This window comes from Tenrec ecaudatus, chromosome 6 (assembly GCF_050624435.1).
Source record: "Tenrec ecaudatus isolate mTenEca1 chromosome 6, mTenEca1.hap1, whole genome shotgun sequence".
NCBI classification, from domain to species: domain Eukaryota; kingdom Metazoa; phylum Chordata; class Mammalia; order Afrosoricida; family Tenrecidae; genus Tenrec; species Tenrec ecaudatus.
This window is the reverse complement of record NC_134535.1, coordinates 158,510,683-158,535,619: the sequence shown is the minus strand read 5'-3', so window position 1 is coordinate 158,535,619 and position 24,937 is coordinate 158,510,683. Positions and strand designations below refer to the sequence as shown.

General features: G+C 44.9%; 1 protein-coding gene across 3 annotated transcripts in view; it reads right to left on the bottom strand.

Annotated features, from left to right (window-relative positions):
- The window catches only part of SFMBT2 (Scm like with four mbt domains 2), a 264,343-nt gene that overhangs the window by 74,202 nt on the left and 165,204 nt on the right, over positions 1 to 24,937 (bottom strand). For all 3 annotated transcript variants that reach the window (XM_075552409.1, XM_075552411.1, XM_075552412.1), the window contains 3 exons: positions 17,955 to 18,056; positions 14,837 to 14,984; positions 6,784 to 6,866 (listed from right to left, as the gene is read on the bottom strand). In XM_075552409.1, coding sequence (XP_075408524.1) covers positions 6,784 to 6,866; positions 14,837 to 14,984; positions 17,955 to 18,056 — 333 coding nt within the window. The remainder of the gene's footprint in view (positions 1 to 6,783; positions 6,867 to 14,836; positions 14,985 to 17,954; positions 18,057 to 24,937) is intronic.

Below are 24,937 nucleotides of genomic sequence, written 5' to 3'. Positions count from 1 at the left end.
AACCCTGAGCCAGGGGATCTCACAGCGTGCTGGTCTGCAGTCCGAGGGCTGGCCAGCTGAGGTCACACACACACACACACACACACACACACACACACATTTGTTATTTATAAGACCTAGAGGCCTTGATACATGTTTTTTTTCTCATTCTGCACGAGGAACAGTGAGAATGAGTCTTCCTTCCAAGCAACGTATCTACCTGCCTACAGCTGTCTAACCAATTTCAACTCACATGCATATCTCAAACCATAGAGCTATGGCTGGCGTATACAGTAAGTACCTAATAACATATATTACATGAGCGAATTAATCTATGAATGAATGCAAATTCTCTCTTTTCACTTACTCCCATTTGCATTTTCCCTTACACGAAGTTACCAAAGGACAAATACTTTATTCTACTTGCCTGTATTGGAGGACATTTTTGCGGGTATTAAAGGCAGATCCACATTTCCATCTGTCTTCATTTCTTTTATTTTTTAATCATTTTATTGGGGACTCATACAACTCTTATCACAATCCATACATACATCAACTGTGTAAAGCACATTTGTACATTCATTGCCCAGCCATCTGTCTTCATTTCACCTTACTCTGAAAAATGTTCTTAGCATTTATTACAGGGTTGCCTGCCTGGTGATAAATGTCCTTTTTCAAAAAAACATCCTTTTAGAAATTTTACATTTGTGGTTTTACTTCCTTCTTAACTCACGTTATAAATTTATAAAGTGTCAAGTTCACTCTTTTGGAGTCCACTTCTAAGAAGCCAGGCCCACTGAACACATACATGTAGTGGAATAGCATATAGTCATGTACCTGTAAGCACAGTCAAGTACACAGCAGTTCTTTGACCCTGAAAAGTATATCTACAAGGATCCTTGACAGTCAGCTCCTTCCTGAATCCCACACCCCACCTAACCCTGATGTTTTGTTTATTTGTTGCTTTGTTTGTTTTTTTCCGATGGTTCTCCTTCCTATGATGACACATACACGGAATCATACAACATGCATGTTTTACAGTCTGGCTTTTGTACATGCGCATTACATGCGCATTTGTATAGGTAGTTTGCTCTGTTTGATGGCTGAGTAAACTAGTGTTCTAGTAGATAGATGTGCCGCAGTTTGTCTGTCCATTTACCAGCTCAAGATTTGAGTTGTTTCCAGTTGAAATCATCATTAATAAAGCCACTGTTAACATTGAAGCACAAATTTGTGTGACCATAGATTTTCATTTCTCTTGCTATGAGATTGCTGAATCATATGGTAAGTGTATGTTTAACTTTATTGATAAATTCTTTTCCAAAGTGGTGATATCATTTTAAAATTTCCAGCAGCACTTGATGAGTGTGTCAGGCGTTAAATTCTCTCCAGCATCTGGTATTGTCGGTAATTTTTATTTTAGCAAATATTAACGGGTATGCAGTACTCTCTTGTCATGGTTTCAATCTACATTTTCTCAAATGACAGTGTGCTGAGCATCTTTTCATTTATTTGTCATCTATATATCTTCTTTACTGAAGTGTCCGCTTTCCAGATTGTTGCCTGTATGTTTGCTATTCAATAATTTGATCATACTGAGTTTGTATTTGTGTTGCCTGGGGGTTCAATGAGATTCCTGAATGTGCCTTTCATCTACTTTGGGTACCATTAGCTCGTTACAGATTATTTTTTCTGCCACAGCCTCTCGTGTTAGATCATCTAGGTCTCCAGCATATGCCGTATTGTTCCTCAGACCCCAGAGGCTCTGTTCATCATCCCCCGCCTGTCTCTTTCTGTTCTTCGGATCGGACCATTTCTATCTAAAGATCATGGACACTTTCCACTCTCATCTCCAGGTTACTATTAAGCCCTTCCAGTGCATTTGCTTATTTCAAATGCTGAATGAGGGGGCTTCAAACGCTTGTGGAAGCACTGAATTAAAAGCTACAAATCACCTGGAGAGTCTTTTAGAAACAGACCAGCCCGGGGCTGTGGCTCAGCTGGTCTCTGTGGATGGTCACCTTGTCCTTTCTCTTCATATGCTTCGAAGTACTGAAGTGCAACCCAGATGTTTTCAATGCTCTTGTGGAGAGTCTGCATTCTGCCCAATCCTCCCAAGAGATGTTAACAGTTCTGTTTTTAACAAAACATGAACTTGGCTGAACTCAAAATACAAACAGCTTAAGTCTCAGCGCAGTTACAGCATCCTCAGCTTGACACAGGCTGAGGTGTGGCTCCTGCCTTGGCCAGGCAGTTTCCCCTGACTTCTCAAAAGCTGTGGTTACAAGAATGGCCATTTGACTCCCTGTAACTATCACAAGTTACAGTCTTGGAAACTAAGAAGGGGAAGTTCTAGGACAGCAACTCTACAGAGTACAGCAACTCTACAGAGTAGGCAACAACTCAATGGCAGTGAGTTTGTTGTTGTTGGTGGTGGTAGTGTGTGTGTATGTGCATGTGTGTATCTAGTTCAGCAAATCACTGTTTTGCCCCTGATTGAGAAAGAGAATGAGAGAGAGAGAGAGAGAGAGAATAAAATTCAGCCAATCCCTATTTGGGCAACCCTGTGTTTTCATAACTGGCTACCCTAAAGTGAAACGACAGAAAAATGAACAAACCAACAAACAGCAACAACATAGGCTTCCAAGCATCTGCTCCCTCCAGAGCCTGCCATTACTCAATCTCCAGTGCTCTCCGACAGTTGTGCTAGTATTTTATCTCGACTTTACAGTTCCTACCTATGGGGAAGTCAGTTCAGTGCACATGTACTAAGCTAACACTAGAAGCAAGCCTTCCTATTATTTTAAGATTAATTTTCACAGACACCAGCTACCATAAATCACAATCAGGCAAGTTAGAATGCTATACAAAGACAGTTAAAAACACTGTAAAAATACATGTATCGATAGAAAATACATCTGTATTGTATAAATACATAGACTGAGACAAACATGTTCCTCTAAATCTCCGAGGAGTCCTAGAGGTTAAATAGCTTCGCACTTGACACCACCAGCCACTCCATCTGATGACCCCTAGTCATAACCTACAGGCCAGGGCAGGGCTGGCCCTGTGCGAGTCCAGAACTGCCACGATTGGGAGCAGACAGCCTCATCTTTCTACTGCACGGTGGTTGGTGGTTTGGAACTGCTGACCTTGGGTTCGGCAGCCCAACTGGGCTATGCTTTGTAAAGATCCAAGCCTTGGAAATCCAACGGGACATTTCGCCTCTGTCCTACATAGTCACTATGAATCAGAATCGACTCAGTGTCAGCGGTTAATCCGTAGCGGAGACAGCAATCTTTATGTAAAAGCCATAGAAAGAAATTAAGGTGCTACACATGTATGTGCCTTTCGATATAGGTGGGAAATTGCAATTTTGACTTTACGTAACCAGCGCACAATTATCCGATCTGGGTTAAGAAATTCATTTCCTCCGTTCCTTTCTGTTCCTTTGGAAACAGCAACCAAGACAGTGTGTCAGGAGGGTTATTTTTCTGCAAGTCATCCTGCCTCGTCCACACATATTGTGTATTGAGCTCCTTTCTGATAATACAACTTGATAGGCTGCCTGAAAACCGCTAAGTGAGTTAAAGTGCATTTTATCCTACTTAATAAGGGAAAGCTACAACCGCATAACCTACTGTCGTCTCAGCTCACTGCTTGAGGGCAATTTGTAAAGGATCAATAGCAAAACTGTTACCTGTGAGTTGATTTTACTAAGCGTTTGGCTCTGTCAATCCTTTTCATAAATGCCTTTGATAGTTAAACATCCCTGGGGGAATGTCAGCCAGGCATCCATTTCTACACTAGCTCTCCCAGGCTACACGGGAGATGTGTGATTAAAAAAGGAATTCCTAATAAGCATTCCATTAAAGAACACTTGTAGCAAACTAACAAAGCCAGCGAAGGGCCAGTAATGCGATGCATATGCCAATGGGCAGATAACGATCCTGTCTATTAAATAAACGGAGAGCCAGAAACAAAAGTGGGCAGAGGCGTAACAAAATGCACGCGCAATGAAGACAGCGGCAAATTCATTAAAGCACCTTCGATCTCCATAGCCGGATCCTGCAAGCTCAGAGGCCACCTGGGGATGCGGCCGCTCGCTTCCCTATGAAACATGCATCTGGACAACTGCTGGGTGAACGTGAGCTCAAACCAACACTCTGCAGTAGCGCGCTGTTGGCACAGAAGAAACAGCAGGAGGAGGAGCTGTGGGGGCTGCTCTGCCCGTGGCCAGGGAATGAAGCGAGACACAGTACTGCTGTCAGGTAGGGAAGCACAAGCACAGCAAGGTCTTATGTGAGCAGTCCAGAAAGAAGTCCCTGCACCAATCCTCCGTAGGACGGTCCGCCCATGACCCTCACAGTGGCACGTTCCAGCGGTGCCCACATACCACCGGCACACACTCCACACAGTTCTTTGAGGTGACAGAGAGGCCCTTCTTGCGGAGAGGCAACGTCATCCAATGGAAAGTTCATGGAATCATTGGAAGGGCCCTGAATTCCCAACTCACCCACCGGTTTGCTTCTACAGTCCTCACTACAAGTTGGCCCAATAATGACCCGACTGCATTTTCCCCAAACCGATCTTGACCCCCGTTCCGTATGGAGTTTCTCGCTCCTAAGCTCGGAGTTCTCGCGTTCTGCTCTCCGTGTCGTACAAACTGTGCGCCGGGGGCCAAGGAATCCGCAACCATTGGAGCACATGTCTAGAAAACGAGGCTTTGGTCTGGAAACAATTTACATGGCTGTAACTACCGGCTCTCGTCAGAGAACTGCATGTTTTTCATCCCATAAGGAGCTCATTTTCATAGTGCGATAAACTAAGCCACTATTGACCCCACAGTCTCCAAACGGGGATCACCATTTATAGCCCTTTCTCATCGTTCCTAAGCATGATGGCGTTTGGATGAGTAACTGTACAAAGTGATGGGTAGAAGCACTGCATTGAACTATGCAAGTACAAGGATGCACGGGCACAACACACACACTGCTATTCTATGTATCCCAGAGATCCTGGTATTCCACCAATAGGCTCTCTGTGAGCAAAGCTGTCAGCGAAAGAGAGCAAGACCCGCAATGAGATGGACTGACGCAGAGGCTTCAACAACGGTGTTAACACACAGGAATGATGGGGCGGGTGGCACAGGACCAGGCAGGGTCATTGTGCTGCATAGAGGATCGCCATTGTAAACATGGCGCCTAACAACAACCACCACAACAACAACAAGTAGCTTGAAGTAATCAACAGACTAAAGTATTTGGCTATCAACTTATAAAACACCTAGAGGAGGAAAAAACAGAGTATATTTTAAGAATGGACCTCCGGAGCAGAGAGAGTATTATCACTGGGCTTACCGATATTTACTAAATGGCAAATGCAGACATCATGATGGCCCTGGATGGCCAGCTCTCCACTGTTTGTCCTCGATCTAGAGCAGTCTGGAGCAGCAGCAGGAAACAGTTGTGTAGCGCCAATCCATTCTCTAGCCTCACACACAGACTGACAGAGGCTCACCCATGAGAGGCGACCACTTTTAGAATTAGGGATACTTTCTTCCTGATCTCCTTCCCTACCTGCTGGCTAGATTCCAATGAGGCATACCAATACAGAGAAAACAGATGAACTGTGAGAAATATGATGAGAACTATATTCCCTAACTTATAGCAGCAGCATCTGGAAAGCTGGTGTTCCGTGGTAGAAGAGCCTCTACTTGGGTAAGTTAAGGTAAAGTCCAAGTACATGATCCTGCTTTACAAATCACTCCCACAGATTCTCCCCTGAACAGCTACGCTGCCTTACAGTGAGCACCTGGTTGAGTATCTCTCCCTGTAGAAGCAGACATGATCCTTTCGCTCTCTCTTCTGGCCAAGATGCCCAGCCCCACTTGTCCCTTCCCCCAATGCTGGTATTAGGTTTCTTCACCTGTGAGCTCAGGGACCTTAAGGTAGACACCACCCACCTCGTGACACATGTGACAACCATGCATGTCTTAAGGCTGCCTAAAATGTCCCAAATACTCTTTCTCACTTCTCCCAGTTCCGCGGGATCCATCAAGAGGAGCTGAGGTGAGCATGCTACCACAAAATGTCTGACTCCTTTATTCTATTCTCTCTCCTATCTTTCTTATCCTCTCTGACTTTACTTTACTCTTCATATATTACCTCCATACATTTGCGCCTTCTGGCCCTTTGGTTGTTGGAGGCTGGTTTCCTCTGGCAATTAACAAGTAAGACTCGCTGCTGCTGAGTCCCTTCCAATTCGTGACGACCCTTTACGACAGAGTCTAATTGCCCTATAAGGTTTCAACGGTTGAAAATCCTTGTAGGAGCAAACTATCCCATCTTTCTCCCAAAGAGTGGCTGGAGGGGTTGAACCTCAGCTCTTCTGGTCAGCAGCTGATCCCTAACCACTGGACAAACCAGGGCACCTCACCTGACTCCCCCTAACAAGAAGAATTGCCCAATCAGGAACCTCTGAGACCCTTCCATAAGTGAGAATACGCTCATGACCTGTTCGAGCGGCTTCTGTTCCTCAGCTGGTGTCACCATAGCTTAGACGCACCTGAATTAATATACGAGGGGGCTCCAGAAAGCCTGTGGGAATGAAAAGATAATGGGAATTTTCCGTGAGCTTTCCGAAGCCCCCTTGTACAAGCTTTTCGAAACCCACGGCAGCGTGATGCTCCTATGGCACCAGGTAGTTCTCTAACCTTGTTCCATAAAGAGAAAGCAACTTAGAAAATCTACGACAGACCTCTATAATCCGAACAACGATGAAAGTAAGAAACAAGCATCTTACGTTTCTGAAGCAGAAGGGAGGTGCTGCTTCGGCCCCATCCTGCTTGTGATAATCTGCCCAGTCAAAGTCCTGGCCAGGGTAACCTGTGAACAGCAAAACGGAGAGAAAACAACATTCAGCTACATCTGACACAAATGACCCTGCTTTAAGACTGGGTCAGCAATGAAGATAAATGTGGGTGCAAGTCTACCCACCCCCAAAGGATGATGCTTCTTCGACCTATGAGCTCTTCCAATTTCATCAAGACCAAATGAAATATTTTGAAAAGTGCAAAGTATTACATACAGACGTAAAACACAGCATTACTATCATCGCTGTATCGCAAGTGAAGAGTGGACACTGCAGACAAGAGCACAAGCCAATGGGTCGATGTGTCAGATGGGAAGACAGCTGAAGTCTATTTCATAAAACCCATCCCCATAATCCATTTTACTGTAATACATGGAATTCTTCATCATGCACATTTAGAGTTCAAGTGAACTTACTTCTTAGTCTCTACACGGAAACCATGACAATTTATATTGAAACTCAAACAAAACTGAACTAAACCCTACTTCAGGATGATTTTTCAGAAGTAACAGAAGAAACGTGTCAATGGCAAACAAGAAGTAGAGGTTTTAGGGCTAAAAGCCCTAAAGAAATAAAGGAAGAGAAAGACTATAAATTTTGCCTTAGACTAAAATTGCTGAGGTGGAAGAAAAATGAGAATTGGACAGAGTTGGGCTTCTCTGGTGTTAAGCTTCTGAGGCAGATTTAAGACATAAAGATGGAAGTTGAAAAACAATTATTTGTAAATATGGAACTTAATTAAATGCAGATGCTACCGAAGTGATTTTTTTCTTCCTTTTTTTAAAAAACTAGATTACGGAAAGTGTAATCATATTAGCTGCATTATGACAGCCAAGGCCAAACATGGCAGGAGCTGGGGAACACATTTCTCAGTCATACACTAAGAAAGAGGCGAGGGTGGGCATATGGCTTAATTTCGCCAAGAGAACATCTCTTAAAATGAGTATTGCTTCCATAAAGTCAAACAATTACAAAAAATGCCATTGGAAAAGAAGTGAAATGTTTAAACCTTTCCTATGAACACGGGAGAAAAGGGAAGTGAAGAACACCGTCCCAATTAAGGTGCACTGAAAGCATGCACAATGCATCCATCCTCATTTAGGTTTTCTCATCATTGGCTTGAGGACATGTCAATTCGATTTAGAAGGAATTATTTTAAGTCTATTTTGGACCCATGTCCCCCAACTCCTTTTCTCCACCTCATCAAAAACCCCACAGCCTCACACCCACTGACTTTAGGTTGCTAAAGTTCACAGTTGTGCAAAGATTATAGGAATCAATGAAGTATCTTAAGACACCGACTGTCTTATTCTGTCATTTGTAGACCCCGAGTGTAAAATGGGCACAGTTTTCATGAAGGAAGCTCAATTTTCCGCATTTTGTATTGCGATTGTTTGCACAGGATGGGAAGATATAATCATTAAGACAATCAGAGTCCTCCTGTGGTTCTAGAGATGCATCTAGACCGTTCCCTAGACTTACAGATGTGTTCTTCTGTTATTCAAGAAACACTGAAAACTGATCGTTTCCTTCCAGCAAGGGGACAAGAAGCCTCGGAGTTCTGAGACACGACACATTTCTTCAGTTTCGGCATAGCGGGCTATGAGTTAGGCTGCTAACTGCAAGGTCAGCAGTTCGACTCCATGGACGGCTCCTTAAGAGAAAGATGAAGCTTTTGGCTCCTGGAAAGACTGAGAGCCTCAGAAACCCGGAGGGGTAAGTCCGCTCTGTCCTACAGGGGTCGCTGTGAGTCGGAATAGATTCCGTGGCAGTGGGGTGTTCTTCTTTTTTTGTGTTTTCTAAATAAAGTCTTTCTGGCTAGTTTTGCAAACTCAAAGAAGACATTCTTCCAGTTGTTCTACCTGCTTCCCCCCCCCCCCCCAGCCCCATTCTCCAGAGCGCCCTTCTAGCTGACCGCCAATGGCAGCAGAGGAGTCCAGAAAAACAGAACCGGCTTCTTTTGAACACTTTTAAACAGACGAAAGCAAGCATGGCTTAAACAAGGCGAGATGCACGTTTCTTTGCGGTTACTATAATCCGCTGCTTTGGGAGGAGATTCTCTGGAATGGTTTTGGCCCCCATCCTCGCATCAGTGAATAGAAAGAGAGGAACCATCCTCAAGGAGGTCCATAACAGTACAAAAGGTCTGGAGCCAGAGAGCAAGACCTCTGGGATTTAGGCCTAGCTCGACCTGGAACTCGGGACCCAAGCGAAAAATTGATGAAATTCTCTGTGTCTAGCTTTCCTCATTTACAAATCCATAAAACAAAAAGATCTTTCAAGTCTACCCTCCTGGTTAGCATGCTTGATTCTGTGTCATCATTTCTCCTTATTTCACTGGGGTTACTCGGGAAGGTGTTCCTTTCTCCCTGGGGGCTAATTCCCAGCCTTCTCCAAGAATAAAGGTGTGGTAAGTTGGGGAGAGAAGCCTTAGGCAAAAAGGCATGCCACTGAGGATCTGACCATGGAGTGGATAAAGACAAGATAAATCCCTTGAACAGAGGGTGCTGTTTATTTAGGCAGATCTATTTTATTCAAGACTCTCTTGGTTCCAATTTTTCCCTGGGCCTCTGCTACACTACAGTTGTGAGTGAGTGAGTGAGTGAGTGAGTGAGTGAGTGAGTGAGTGAGTGTGATTGTTTGACGTGAACTTGTCACAAGACTCCAAGAGTCCATTTCAGTTTCACTTCCCTCCTTTGTTCTTCAAGCCACTCAGACAGCTCTTTAGGTCTGAGGTCTAAGTACTACGGTTATTATTGTGAGTAAAGAAAATCTCATCGAGGCCATGGTAAAGGTCAGGATAAAAGAGTGAAAAGACTTCTCATAGCAGTAGGTTCTCACCCCGCCCCCCACTCCCAACCCCCAACCCCTCACAGAATTGGGGTATCCTTGACACTCAGCCTCTGGACAGATAAAATGTCCACCTGAGAAGCCATCCTTGTGCATAGTCAGCCACAAGAACCGGGTTTTCTTTGACTATCTTCATAGCGGCCAATATCTATTGGACTTTAACCCACTCCATAAAATTCCTTGTACCGGGCTTTCTGGCACCTTCCAAACCCAGTCCTTGAGTCTCTCTACGCAGAGCCATTCCTTACTTTACTGTGGCTTGCATGGAAGTTTAGCGGACACAAGTTCAACAGTTTAGACGGCTGTTCTTGTTTCCTGTCACTAGGTGTTATGCTCACGACGCATAACCACGCTTCCCCTGTCCTCCCCTGGATTCTCAGTTTTTCTTTTCACCCATCTTTCCTGCCGGCTCAACTTTGTGCGTAGGCAATTACTGCTCTTTTGTTCTCCTGAACTGTCCATTCTGAGGAGCATGATCCTCATGCCCTGACTGTCTACTTGACAAGCCTGTCGGTGGTTTGGCTGAAAGGTGATTCCACGTGTAGGTTCAAGTCTAGGTTTAAGAGGATAAGGGAGCCCTGGTGACACAGTGGCTATATGATGGTCTGTGAAGCACAGGGTTGGCAGTTCTAAGTCACCAGGCGCCCCTCGGGAGAAAGACAAGACTTTCTACCTCTGGAAACCGTCTTGGAAACTCAGGGGGGCAGTTTTACCCTGCCCCAGAGGATCAGTAGGAGTATTGACTAATGGCAGTTAGTTCCGTTTTTAAGAACCATGGTCTCAGGGTTTCCACCAAACAACAGGTCATTTTTCATTTAATAGCATCAAGATATAGTCAGGTCTTACTGGTTACCTTTGGTAAACCTAAATAATTACTCTACCTCTTGAACGCTCCCATTTCATTGGCCGTTCTAACAGCCTGGATTTCAGTGCCTTTTTCTCATCGGGTTCCCTGCTCACTCTATCACTTAAAATCCTCCGCCTCTGGGCTGGTAATGGACTGTCTTTGTAAGGCAGTTCTGTGACAGTTCGGAAAATAACTGCTGCATAAAAACAAATTGCCGTGGATTGTATAACAGGGACAACAGGGGTCAATTATACACATTGTCATTAATCAACACAGACAGAACAAGCACTACAGCTTAGCTGAAGCTGGGAAAACATGGTTTAATCCCAGGAGGGAAAGAGTAGAGGGGGGACAGGAAATACTTTCAGAAAGAAAGAAAGCCCAAACTAAAGACTATTAAAATTTGCAAAAAGATGCCAGAGGGACTGCTGAACCATAACTACTTGAGTTACTCAAGCTTCGATTCCTGTTTATTTGGAACGATGGCCCAAGTGTCGCAGGTCCAAAGGGGACGAGGTCGACGACCCATTTCCTTATGATCTCAATTAACTGACATAAAACAGCTCCACTTGCAAACATTACGATTGGCAGTGTAAATGAACAAATTTTTTATTTAAAAAAAAAAAAAGCTTGGCAGTAAAAATGTTCGTGCCCTTTGACATAGCAATTTAGCTGCTGGGAATTTATCCTATAAAAATAATTCTAAAACCTGAAAAAAGTTTACAGATTAATAAGCTTGTAATGCTACAACTTTACATCCCACAGAAGGCAGTGGGATGTGGGAGACCTGTCCAAGGAAAGCCACACGGGCATGAAATTGTGCGTAGCTTATGAACAAAATCACTGTGAGTTTAGATGAAAATATGACGACAGGCATAATCCAGAATCATCAGGTTCAGACAAAAACATGCAAAGATAAAACGCTTTTGTAAGAAAAATGTAAGAGTACATATAAAAATAACAGTTTGGGTGGCTGGATGTGTGGTCATTGTTTTCTACCGCTTCTTTGTATTTTTCATGTTTCCACCACGATCACAAATATTTCAGGACTAGAGTCTTATTCGTAATACCTTATCAACTTTTGTAGTTAAAAAATTTTATGCAGTGCATGCATGTTAAATCTTCAACTAGAGCTGTTTTTAATTCTTAAAGAATGAAGGAAGTCGTAGTAACTAATTGCACTTCTTACAAAGAATACATCTCTTCTGTATCTCTGTCCTGGAAGTTCGCCAGGCTCTGGTTAGTTGGTGGGAAGGAAAACAAGATGAAACAGCTCCTAAATGGGAGTCACAGACACAAGCCTGGAGATTGTAAGACGGTGATGAGGTACTGGCAGTGATAGTACGGGATGTCGAGGATTTGGGGTGCGGGGGGCCTTCAGGGTTATCAGCATACAGACCCCAGTGTGGCAGAAGTTCACCTGCAGGGCTGCAGCCCTGTCTGCTGTGATGGTGCCTTCGGTGGCTTTACTCCAGAGCGCCGCGGGGCGGGGGGAGCTTCACCTCCGAGACTGTTTACACTGCGGGAGTGCGATCCTATCTTGTGTAAATAGCAAGCGTATTTAACTTTTCGTTCAACCTCTTTTTAAAAGGAAAAGTGATACAATCATCTTGAGAGATCAGCAAATATCGTGACCAGATACGGGAGGGGAAGATAATAAAACAGAAGCCACTCTACACGAGCAGCTTCTTAATCCCCTCTCAGAAAACCTCATGAATCATCGCAGCCCCCAGTGAGCACTTCTAAAGACCTAACTGCTCTTTTTAGGAAGGCGTCCTCGTGGCACCGCGAGCAGCTCAGTGCCCGGTGCTAACTGGAAGGTTGGCAGTTCGAAGGCACCAGCAGCAACACAAGGGAGGGCACAAGATGACACAGATGAGAGGTACAGGCCTGGCACTGGGAAGCACTTTGCTCTGTCACAAGTATTTCCAATGTGTTCTCTATTTGGTTCATGAAGCACTTTCTGTACACTGGATACCATGGGCTGACAGGCAGGAAGGAGGCAAAGCACTAGTAACCGCCGAACATCTATCTTAGACTCCACAGTTCGCTACGAAACGACAATCTCACAACTGAAACTGCCAGCCACCTCCATGTTCTCGGTTGAGGCACAACTTCGATCCTTCCTTATACAGAGCTGGCACAGGGCAGGTGAGCCTGGGCTCACAGGCGAGGAACAGAGGGATCCACTGTCTCGTTCCCAACCCCCAAGCAGGCTGTCCAAGCTGTGAAAACGGAACCAGACAAAGCTGGGCAACTGGGCCAGAGAAACAGCAGGGACTGCGGCTGCCTTCCCAGGTCTCAGGATGAAGGCCCGGTGACACCAAGAAGCCAGACACCTGTGGGTAGAAGGTCTAGTTCTACAGTTCTGTATGACACAGACTGGAGAGTTAGCACACGTTCATTCAGTCATTTCTTAAAAACCCAAACACCTGGTCTGTACCTGGGGGGCTGTTCTAAATTACACACACACACACACACACACACACTTATCTTTGACCCTATGGAGTCTACTTTCTGGAGGGCAGATGACAGGCAGCAGCATTAAAAACAATAATATTCCTAATAAAAATAATTAATAACACAATAATAATAAAATAACATAGTAATATTCCTTCAGAATCTCACTGTCATTGAGTCGATTCGGACTCATAGCAACCCAATAGGGCACAGTAAAACTTCCCCTGTGGGTTTCTGAAGCCTTTATGACAAGCCTCATCTTTCTCCCTCAGAGAGGCTGATGGTTTTGAACAGGAGACCTTGCAGTTAGCAGTAAAACCCACACAAAAATCACTGGGCACAAGCTAATGCAAAACCGCCCCGCAGAGAAATTACTACTTCAATCTAGACTAGACGGAACCCCCACAGAAATAGCAGCCACCACTGGAAACTCATTCATAATGAAAAAACATAAACCACAATTAAAAATACACAAATCACAAACTCCAATGAAAAACCACATGAGGAAGCAGACCAGCAAAAGAAGGAGTTGGGCAATATAGACACGAGGCAAAATGCCTTACTATGGCTACGGATAGAGAGAATGGTCGCCAAGGAGCTCTAAGCACCCTGAATCTGAACACCCTACCAGAGGAGCAGCTACAAACTCCAAAGACAAAGTACGCCAAACCTCCGCTCCAGCAGGATATTTTAACACACCTTTAAAAAATGTGTAGTGCAAACAAGACCCCCAAAAAGTGAGGCTACAGAACATCTGAACAATGCTGTCAATATGCATGGCCTAACAGCATGACATGGCAATACGTTTTAAAACAGCTGAAAGAGACCATTGTGTAAATACCTGTAGATTTGCCAAACTGTCTCACACAAAAATGATAACCATGACTAAAGAGAACATTAGTAAAGGAAACAAATTAACAGCCCCAACAGCGCCAGTGTCGGATGCTAGTTCTGCCCACTTGCAAGAATCAGATAAGCCACGTCTTAAATAAGCTGTTCTGGAGAATGTGCTCAGTAAGGTAGTTGTATTGACAAAAAGTCAATAGACAAAAAATCATACTCATATCGGCGAGGGAGATGAACAGGCGGAAACGCCAACAAAAGGTTGCTAGTTGCAAAAAGGTAATACAGTAAAAAAGTCCATTTCCCTTAAATTAGTGTATAAGTCTAAAGTGGTGCCAATCAAGCTCCAATCAGGCTCATTAAACAGCCTCACAAATGCATCCTGGAATTTTTGTAGCTACCTCAGGCGAGAGCATGCCAGGCAATGGGAATACAGCACGCCAATGTCCCAGGGATGGGACGTAGCTGGCATGCTCCAGAAAGAGCAGGAGGCTGGTGTGGCAGAAGCCGCTTAAGTGAACGTGTAGAAGATGAGGTCAGACGGGGAAATGGACACCACGGTTGGGCGTTGTCCCATGCTGTCATCATCTCCCTTGGACACGGAGTGAGCCGGAAAGCACTGGAAAGACGGACTCAGGAAGGGACTTAACTGGTGTGTATGTCAACGTGATTAATTTCACTACTGCGCTTAGACGAACGAAAGCACCAGGCCAGTGCAAGGAGCGAAGTGAGATATGCCAGGGGCATGGCGCAGGGAGGTCGTGATGAGATTCAGCGACATCGTGACTATGTTGACAGGCTTCACTCGTGGATTAGATTTTAGTGCTTCAAGAAAACAATCGAGGCGAACTCAGCATCCCGTACTTGAAACCAGGCAGCACACGGCAATTTAGCCTTCTCCAGATGAGCGATAGCGTTACTTCCACGACCATAAGACCCTCCTCCCAAGACACTCCACAATGCAAAATTTCACCGACTACTTACCTTTGGGAGGAGTGAGATTGACTCCATTTTTAAGGCACCATTGTACTGGCAAAATCCCCAAAGAATCTGCATGGCACAGCATGGAGAGTTTACTAGGTTCTGGTCTCAGATCGTCAATAGTCACTTGGAAAAAATGATTGTTAAAAACCTGGGGGGGAAAAAAGTATTATAAATAATAGTAGTATACATTAAGCTACCATGAGATCCTAGCACAGTTTCCTAAGGCAGACACTGACAGTATCAAAGCCCAGGGCAATGTATGTTCATGTGCACATCCGTTGGAGGAAAAGGTGGGCATGTTTCATCAGCTCCATCAGGGTCCATGTGGTCCAGAACCCAAGGTGTCATGTGGTCCAGAACCAGAAGTGAAGCCTAGAACCATGAATGGACTCAGCCAAGATCATGCAGTTCAAAGCAGGCAGAAATAGAAACGGAAGCTTAGATCACATAAATCCAGTTTCCTGGGCTCTAATCTACACAATAATTTCATATTTGGAGAGGGTACAAAAATGGATGTGGAAAACGGACTGGAAAGATAATGGCTATTTCCCATCAACTTTTTTTAAGTGCCCTCCCCCCATCTTCACTCCCATTATCACCGTCTGTCAATCATCATTCAGGCTGTTTCTAAACACTACAAACCTGCTCTGCTGGTAAAGGCTGGTCATTTACTACCTTCTACAGACTTGTCTCTAATCTGTTTGCTTTAGTGATATTTATTTATTCAACACTTGCCCCGAGAAGAAAAGCTTCGCATGGGGAAGAAAAAATAAAATTTGCATCGGATGAGTACAGGCATCGCCATTTGCCACATCCTAACATGTTTCTCAAAGTTGACAGAAATATAGTTAAGTCAAAATATTTTCAGTAGTAAGAATGTCTGGATAGCTTAGTACAGGAAGATGCATCTTCAATCTGGGGAGGCACCCACCCAGGCTCTAGGGCAGAGAAAGGCATTCTCGGTAGTGTTGTATTACGCAACATGTGGTCGATTTAAGAAGCAGCACCATATATAAAACAGAATGCCTCAAGGATTTTATCTTTGGAATGAAGTGTAAGAAAAAAACCAGAATGGACAGGAAAATGGAAAGCCAGTGGACACCCACCCCCAAACACACACACTCACACAGTCTATTTAGAATAAAAACCTTTCCAGTGAAAACCAAAGGGGAAGTCTATTGAAAGTCTATCAAATAAGATAAAAGTATTTTGATTAAACTAATCACAAATATGGTACAGTCTAATTTCATAGAATGTCACTGTTTACAGGCATTCTACTGTGAGACCGTCTGCAGTTGACAAGCTAAACTTACCTGCGTCTCCATTAAATTTGTTTTATAAATACCTGGTAATGCTGATATGAAGCCTTTTGTAATGAGGACAATGGGTAAAAGGGTAGCTGACAATATGGGATCACCTGCTGTGGGGACGAAGGGAAATTCTGACCAGGCCTCCACACAGTGATCCTTCTCAAGTTTCAGGGCAATGTGCTATATACCTGGCAGAGTACAGGGTAAAGATCCCCAAGGGCAATTTCGAATAAATCTTTTAATGGACGGTGTATGATTTCAACCTTGAAATTATCATTCAAAGCAAGGTTTCATGCTTGTTTGTTCTCAAATCTCGTAATTCTTTCATCGAATGAGCAGGATTTAACAAGGGGGGAAAAAAGCACTTGGCTTCACAAAAAAAGAAGTGTTTAGGGCGAAAGAAAAAACTTCATTCTAAGACTAATGGCCCATATTCTATGGGATATTACGAACACTAAATTGCTCAAACTTTATCAAATCTTCAATGAGAAAATCCAGTTTAAAACACTAATTGCTGCATTAATAAGCCTTATCTCCTGCAGAAGAAATTAAAAAGGAATTAACTTTTAAACCTCTAATTAAGTTGCCCCACTCAATGGGCAGAAGGCCATTAACCAAAACACACATTTGCCCAGAAGCTGGCTTGCTGGTTATTCCCTACCACTGATAAGAAGCAGGTAAGGTAACATCAAAACCCCCATCTCCGACTGACCCCTGGGGCCTTCACCCAGATGTCCTCAATGGGAGAGCAAATTATTATCTTGAAGAGGAGCAGGTTGCAATAAAAATATCTTTCTGAGGGAAAAAAAGTAATTTCACTTAAAATTTACAAATCTTAGAAGCCTTTTGTTGTCCCTGATGTTTGCTAGAAACAGACGAGCAAGGAGGTAAAAGTACCGGCGTACTACAGGTAGGACTTTGCTTCTCGCCATTGTCAGGTTCATTTCCAAATAACTACATGGCACAGCTGCTATCAGTGAGTGAGGTACTGCACAAGGCAACCCCAGGAGTCGTTTAGGTATTTTGTGGAGGACAAACAGCACTGTGAACGTGGTGGACAGAGGGGACTACGGCTAAGAACAGTGAGGCTGGCTCACGGCTGGGCAGCGGTTCGTTCTGTTGTACACCGAGACGCTGTGAGTCTGACTCAGCTGGATGGCACACAACCACGACGACGACCCAGCTAATACAAGGAGCCCTCCTACCACAGAGGCTAAACTTGGGCTACAAACCTAAAGGTCAGTGGTTCCAACCCACCAGCAGCTCCTTCAGAGAGACAAGATCTGTGGTCGGTTCCCATAATGAACTTGATTCTGACTCGCAGTGACCCGCCCGCCACGACAGAACAGAACTGCTCCAGAGCGCTTCCAAGGCTATCATCTTCACAGAAGGAGCCCTGCTAACCACAAGGTCCATGGTTCAAACCCACCAGCTGCTCCCTGGAAGACAGCCGAGGCTGCCTGCTCCTGTAAAGATTTACAGCCTTGAAAACCACTGCATCAGCATGGACTCCATAGCACGGGGGCATTCTTTACAGAAGCAGACGGCCACGTCTTATGTGTCAGCTGGGGGTTCAGACAACAGGCCTCCGTAAATCAGCCCAGGACTGAACCGCTGTGCCACGAGGGCGCCTTCATTCCACGGTACCAGTGATAAAAAGAGAGTTCAACCCAGTGCTGTACTATTTTAAAAGGCCACCATTCTTCGGTTGCACATCCTGCACATTGCACTTGGCTTTGAACTGAAGGACTTATCGGTCGTGCTTGCAGGCTGGGGTGAGGCGTACCTAGGGAGCTCGGAAGACCTACCTTAGTCACTGATGCAGGACAGATTTGAAAGGGCTCGCGCATATTCACTGTTTCCAGCTTCATACCGACTGTGAAGAAATGGCTTCGCAGATCTGCATGATCCTGCAGGGGGAAGATTTGAAAAAACAAATATATATGTGTGTGTGTGTGTGTATGTTCGTGTGTGCGCGTGTTATGTGTACTGAAAGCTACGGCATTGTAAATTAACTTGGAAACTGTCTGGCTGATATCCTGGAACATTTATTGGGCCACAGCCGCAATCTGATTGAAATAATTAACTCTCCCGTTTCGAATTTCTAATTATTGCAAGATACTGCGAATTTAATTATTTTCTGCAGGCTACATTGCTTTTCCAGGGGAGAGCAAGCCAGCCTTTGTAGTCGTTCCTAAATGTACACTAACCCCCCAAAAACGCTCGCATTGCATGGCTTTGATCTTTCTAGGTGCTATCAAGCAGGACAGCAGCAGTGTAATAGACGCAATCAGTCATATTAAACACAGGAGAAGCAGCCCCAGAAATCGAGACCTCTGGCCACGGGAGTGACTTCACAGGGTTTCAGTGAGTCCACTGTACGCAGCACAGTGTGCCTGCCTCCTTGTGTTCCAGAGCTTACAGCTTACCAATTAGGCAGGGAGCCGACGATCTTGTAGCCATGCACGGAAAAACATTCAAACCAGCTCGCCAGACCATGCACACCTGACCCTTATTCCATTAAGACCAGCAAACGCCCCCTGCTTAATAGTCGCCTGACAGTTTTATATCCCACCCCCAGGAACTTTATGGGTGAGAGACGGAACTTGCCTCCCCTTCTTTGAAAAAAAAAATGTTTTTTCAATACACATTTCAGCTCTCCAGCAATGGATGAGGTTGGCTGGATGGACTCGGGATACCAGAATTTATCTTGCCTAGATGGAGGTCAAATCATAACTCACAGTCCGTACAAATAGTAGTGGATAAATAAATGTATTTGCAGCCTGTCCCTGAGGAAGTAATAGCTGCAAATAAATTCTGCTCTTTCCAAGTACATCAATTGAGTGTGAAGTACAAAACATCTAGGGATCCATCACTCTCTGCTAGCTGCAAGTCAACAGTGGGCTTCTAATTAACGCAGGGTTGTCATTCGACATCTAGCTCTGAGGATCTCACACAGCCCGGCTACAGAGCGTCCGTCCACTCCCCCACCAAAGCCGGCCAAGACGCTCGGTGCCCAGCACGGGGGATGCCCACTGCGGGGCCAGGGCACAGACGGTGACTATAAAATCTCGAACGCTCCGTGGCTTTAGCCACAAAGGTACAGAATATATATGCCGGGAGAATTCCAAGGCCTCTTTCATTTTTCATCTTCGCAATGATGGCTTTGACTGAAGCAAGGAATGCCACATCCAGGGAGGGTGGGACTAGCAGGAGAAGGGATGTGGTCCGTGACAAAACCCATCAGAACTGGCCAAGCCGGAGCCTTTGCACATTTTAAATTCCTCGAGAACTGGTAAGGAACACTTCCATGCCTAAGGAAAAGCTTAAGGAAGTATCTTGGGTGGAGGTGAGGAGTTGTATTTTTCCCCTCATTGGAAATAAGGCATAAGTTCATAAAGGTGGATGGGGAAGAGGAGTCAGAAAAGAAATTTTTTAAAAACGTACAACGCATTAGTGCACATTAACACAGACTGATCATAAATCCAGAAAACCTTGCTACTACACGCCAACGGAGCTGTAAAGCACAAGTATGGAGACCCCAGACCTCCACAGAAAGTGACTGATTCGCACCTGCAGCACAAGATGAAAAGTGAGTAGAGGCGGAGGTGGGTGTCCTCGTGGGTTTGCCAGATACCCATTTTCTCCTCTTAAGCACAAACTCGAACCATTAGCAAAGAGGCATTAGTCTAGAATGCTTCCTCTGCTTTGCCTGGATGCCGTCAATCCGTTGAAGCAGCCACTGGGACACGGTTCTGCCACACAGAAACGTCCCCAGGCCCTGATGGCACACGAGTTACTACCAAGATGGTCCCAGAGCAGGTAACGGAATGTTCCCGCAGAATTTCTTCTGTGTACCTCTCTCCCATCAGCTTGCCCCTGCCTCGCTGCAGCATGCGCTCACTCCTACCCACAGCCTGAAGGCTACATGGTTTGTGGTTGACTTTGGTCCACCAGCAATAGGAAACAGGTATTGGCTGCTGCTAGCACCAGTGTTCTGGGAGCTTCCATCCCTCGCCTGCTCTCCTTTCTGCTAATCCTCCTGAGTTTCGTGGTAAAGGACTACCGTCCGGGGTGTGATGCCATCATTAATTGCCTCGATGCCAGGCCGTGTGCCCACTCTCAGTCCCATACTTGCCCCAACCTTTACTCTCTGAGGAGAGTCCGGGTTTCTAAGAAGGGTTGACTCATGACCTTGAGGTCTATTTTAAATGCCAGGGTCTTGGCTGATCCTGACCCCTGACTTGCACATCTTGAATCCAGTTCGTACCCGGTGCTCCATGACATGTCCCCGTGGCGTGCTGGGACCCTGCACTAGCAGCCGACCTGTACCTGCGGCTTCATCTAAGTCCTAATTGTGTAGTGAGAAGCTACTGCTTTTCCTTGGAAAGGAAGCATAAAAGCTGAGGACAGCAATCTGCTGCTCCGGTAACCTTCTCCCAGGAGGGCAGAGCATGGTACGCCGAAGCGCAATGTCAATGATGTAAGTGTATTCCGCCTTGGCTTACTGCATCAAACTCCTTTTCGAGGTGAAGAGGGGATCAGCTCACCCTGTGTACATTTTCCAGGAGGGTCGCTGTGCTCTCCAGACAGTACATGAACTTGTCTCTTCACACCCTGCTCATCCATAACCTTGAAACAGAGGCCAGAATCCCATGTGACCACTCACAGGAGAACAACTTAGAAACATCCAGACAATCCACGCTGAGACCAAGCTTCCTCTCTGGCAGTCAGGACTCTGATCGCCAATATCTGAAATCGCTCCCCCTCGGTGTTAGTGGCACAAGCACAAGCGTGTGGAAATGGCTGCTTTCATTTCAAAGTGTGCAAAACCCTTTCGCCCTCTTGTTGAACAGGCTGAGGGCAAAGGAAAAGCCAGGCACTTGGAGAAGCCGCTGTCTCCCCATCCAAGCATTTACACTCTGGTCTCAAATACCCACGCCCCAGCGACGAAATGTGAACTCAAGATTGCAGAAATGAATCTGCAAACTATAAAATACGCTTCTGCAGACAGGGGGACGTCTGGGTGCCCCTCCCACCGCCAAGTTCCACCTTTTGATTTTCAGTGCAGCCACGAGGTGTCAATGGGAATGGGTACCAGCAGTTCAAAAACAAGCAAATGGATGTGAAGGAGTGTAGACAAAGAGGAGACCCCAAACCCAACTGTAGGACAACTGGACAGTCCCTCCTAGAAGGGCCACCGGAAAGGGATGATAAATTCAGGGTACAGTATAACATTGATGAAACACATAACTATCCTCTAGTCCTTTAATATTTCCTCCCCTATTACGGCCTTAGTTTTACCTCATTAATCTTGTTAGACCTGTATAGGCTCATTTGCACAATTAAGATCATTCAATGCGTGGAAGCCAAGGCAGATAACCCTTCAGAACACAGTAATGGGAGTAATGTCTCCCTGAGGAGATGGGAAGGGAGGTGGGGAGATATGATTGCAAGGGTGATTGTATAACCCCACACAAGGGGAGCAAACAACAGAATTATAGGTGCATGGATTTATTAGATGGGGTAAGATACGGCAGAAACAACAACAACAATAATAATAGCAATAGGGCTCCTGGGGGATCAGGTAGGGGGGAGGGGATATAGGGGAGCTGATATCAAGTTCAAGAAGAAAGAAAATGTTTGGAAACTGATTGTGGTACCAACTGTACAACTATGCTTGACCTAACTGAATTATGGATCTTGATGCTATTTGTACAAGTTCCCTAAAAAAGGACTAATAATTTAAAAAATAAACTTTTATATCCTCAATTTCACTTCTTTCAAATCACTTTTCACTAGCATTTAAAAAAAAAACAACGTCTGTGACTCTGCAGAAATCCCCCCTGTTCACAGGTAAATCAATATAACGGAAATGTAAAAGATTTAGGAGCACAGATGCATCCTGATTAGAGTCTGACTGTATCTGCTATTCATGTTTATGTCATTCATGACTGATGTCAGAAATATTGAAGTACCCCCCCCCCAAAAAAACCCATCATAACTCACTGCCATCAGCTCAATTCCGACTCACCCACTGTAGGGTAATTCTTTACAAGAGTAAAAAGTCACAGCTTTTTCCCACAGAGCAGCTAGAGCTTTCAAACGGCTGACCTTGTGGTTAGCAACCCAACACATAATCGCTACACACCCAGGGCTCTTATTTTCTAGTTGACTTGCCATGGAAACCCTGGGTCACTGTAGCACTTTTAAAGACTATGACCAGTTACATTGGCTATATAATACCTTCGAGTGAGCATCAAACTCTCTTATCCAGAAAAAAATACCTCAATAAATATTTATTTATTTAAGCTGAATGAACATGCAAAGCTAGATGGTTTCTTGACATCCAATTCCATGTTTAATCCGAAAGTGTTTTAGAAGCCACTGAGGTACCACCCCAGATGTTGTGCAGAATCCAGACAGACACACAAACCTGCATCAAAGGCAGAAGGAAAGGGTACACAGAGGAAACTGCTCGGAGACACACGCTTCGAATATATTTCAGAATGACTTTTTTTTTAAAACATACAGCAAATAAAAATTAAGGATATCTATGGTGATGGGAATCAACAGATTTATGGGAGGGACTCTTAATTTGGAACTTGAAAAGCATTCATCCTAGACTTATGAGAAAAAGATTAAATTCAAGTAGTGAGGAGTGGTCCCTCCCAATGCTCAATTGAGGCATCAGAATCTGATCTAAAAGGCAAATGAAGGAGGCCACTTCAGAAAGACAGGTTTTCTTGTTGAATGAAAGTTGAAGAATTCAACACCAGAGAATTCCCACTTAAGTCAATTCATAGACCTGAACTCTGAAATTGTGTGTGTGTGTGTGTGTGTGTGTGTGCAATACCTACACATCATCCGTCCATGCGAGTGGATGAGAGAAGGGGCAGTTCTTATTGCAAAACAAACTCAATCTCCCCAGGCTATCTCTCTGGCCTGTGAGGACAGCCCGTGTCCATGTGTTCTTCAACACAAACACCCAGCTAATCGTTCACAAGGCTCAGGGGAAAGAGAGTCCCTGGTCCCAGAAGATGATTCACAAATGCGATTATCTACTAAGAGAGAAGAGAAAATTCACTGGGGTTTCCAACTAGACATTGTGGCCTTTGCAACCCTCGAGAGAATCATTCACACCTCACAATTATTGGATCAGGAGCGTGACTGCTGAGGTCGGGAGGTATGATTAAATCGTCACTGCATTTACAAATATGCCTGTCATATTCCACAAACACCGTTCATTTAACTGTACCGGCGCCCAGGTAAAGGGCTTACAGAAACACCACTTTCCTTGCACAAATGCAGGCAGGGCCATTCTCCTCTGCATTGGGCGTGGCACGTCTTATTTTTGCCCTAGAAGTAGCTTAATATTGATCCAAAGTAAAATGCCGTCCATTTCATTGGAGGACTGTCGTCCCAGGCATCTCTCTTCGGGGGACCTTATTTTCTGCAGAATGGCATTGTCAAAGAGATTATCTATTTATCCACTTCCTTGCTCCATTCAAGGTTCAGCAGCATTCTTCTCTCCGGAAGCATCTCCACCTAAAACACGGTGACTCCTCACTGAGAATGACTGGGCTTGAAATACAATATTGACGTATTTGACAATAACAACAGAACAACTACTCGCACACTTCGGGATCCCTGCTTGCAGGGTGTTTAAGCGCCTGGCTGCTAACAGTAAGGCCGGGGGTGCCAACCTACCAGCGCAGGGACCAAGACGTGGCCTTGGAAAGCCAGTGGGGCAGTTCTCCTCTAATCCACGGGATCCCCTGGAGTCACAGTCCACTCAACAGCAATGGGGTTTGGTTTGTGCGAACACATTTTACATACTGATAAGCACTTTCTGTCCATTCTCGTATTTTCTCCTCATGACAGACAGCCCATGAGGTGACACCAGTGTTACAGGGAAGAAATGAAGACACAGAGAGGTAGAGGCCCTGGGCAGTTGCCCGGAGCTAATAAGAGAGGAGTCAGGATTCAAACACGAGCAGTCCGAGTGGGAATCCAAGGCCTGACTCTGACTTCACAGCAAGAAACCCAAAAGGAACTTTTAAAAAAATCATGGTGGTGTAGTGGTTATACATCGGGCTGCTACTTGCTAGGTCAACAGTTCAACACCACCAGCCACGCTGAGAAAGAAAGGCAAAGCTTTCTACTCCTTAAAGAGCCACAGCCTTAGGAACCCATTGGGTCAGTTCTACCTTGTCCCAGAGCAGTGGTTCCCAATCTGTGGGTCGACCGACCCTTTCACAGGAGTTGACCCCCGATTCATAATAGTAGCAAAATTATGTTTATGAAGTAACAAGAAAAAGAATTTGATGTTTTTTGGGGGGGGGGGGGATCACCACAACATGAGGAACTGTGTGAAAGGGTCTCAGCATTGGGAAGGTTGAGCACCACTGTCCTAGAGGGTCACTATGAGTCAGAATTGACTCAGTGGCAGGGAGTTGTTGTTTTTACATTAATGGCCGAGAAACAACACCTTCACTATTCATAGTCGTATACATTTTATTTCATATGTAGACATAGTACCAAGTGAAAAAGTGCTGGCTATGAATACTATTTCCTTAAACTCTCCGATTTTTACTGTTTATCCATAACAATTTTACAATGTCATCCAAGAAGGGTGTACCAGAGAGAACTCAGAGGTTGAAAGAAATATTAACTCATAAGCACTATCGCCACTTTCGTGTCTTTTAAAACAAAGCAATAACAATGGAACAAGGACGTGCCATAAAATGCCGGGGTGCCCCACAATGTATCCCCCCTCAGGACCTATTTC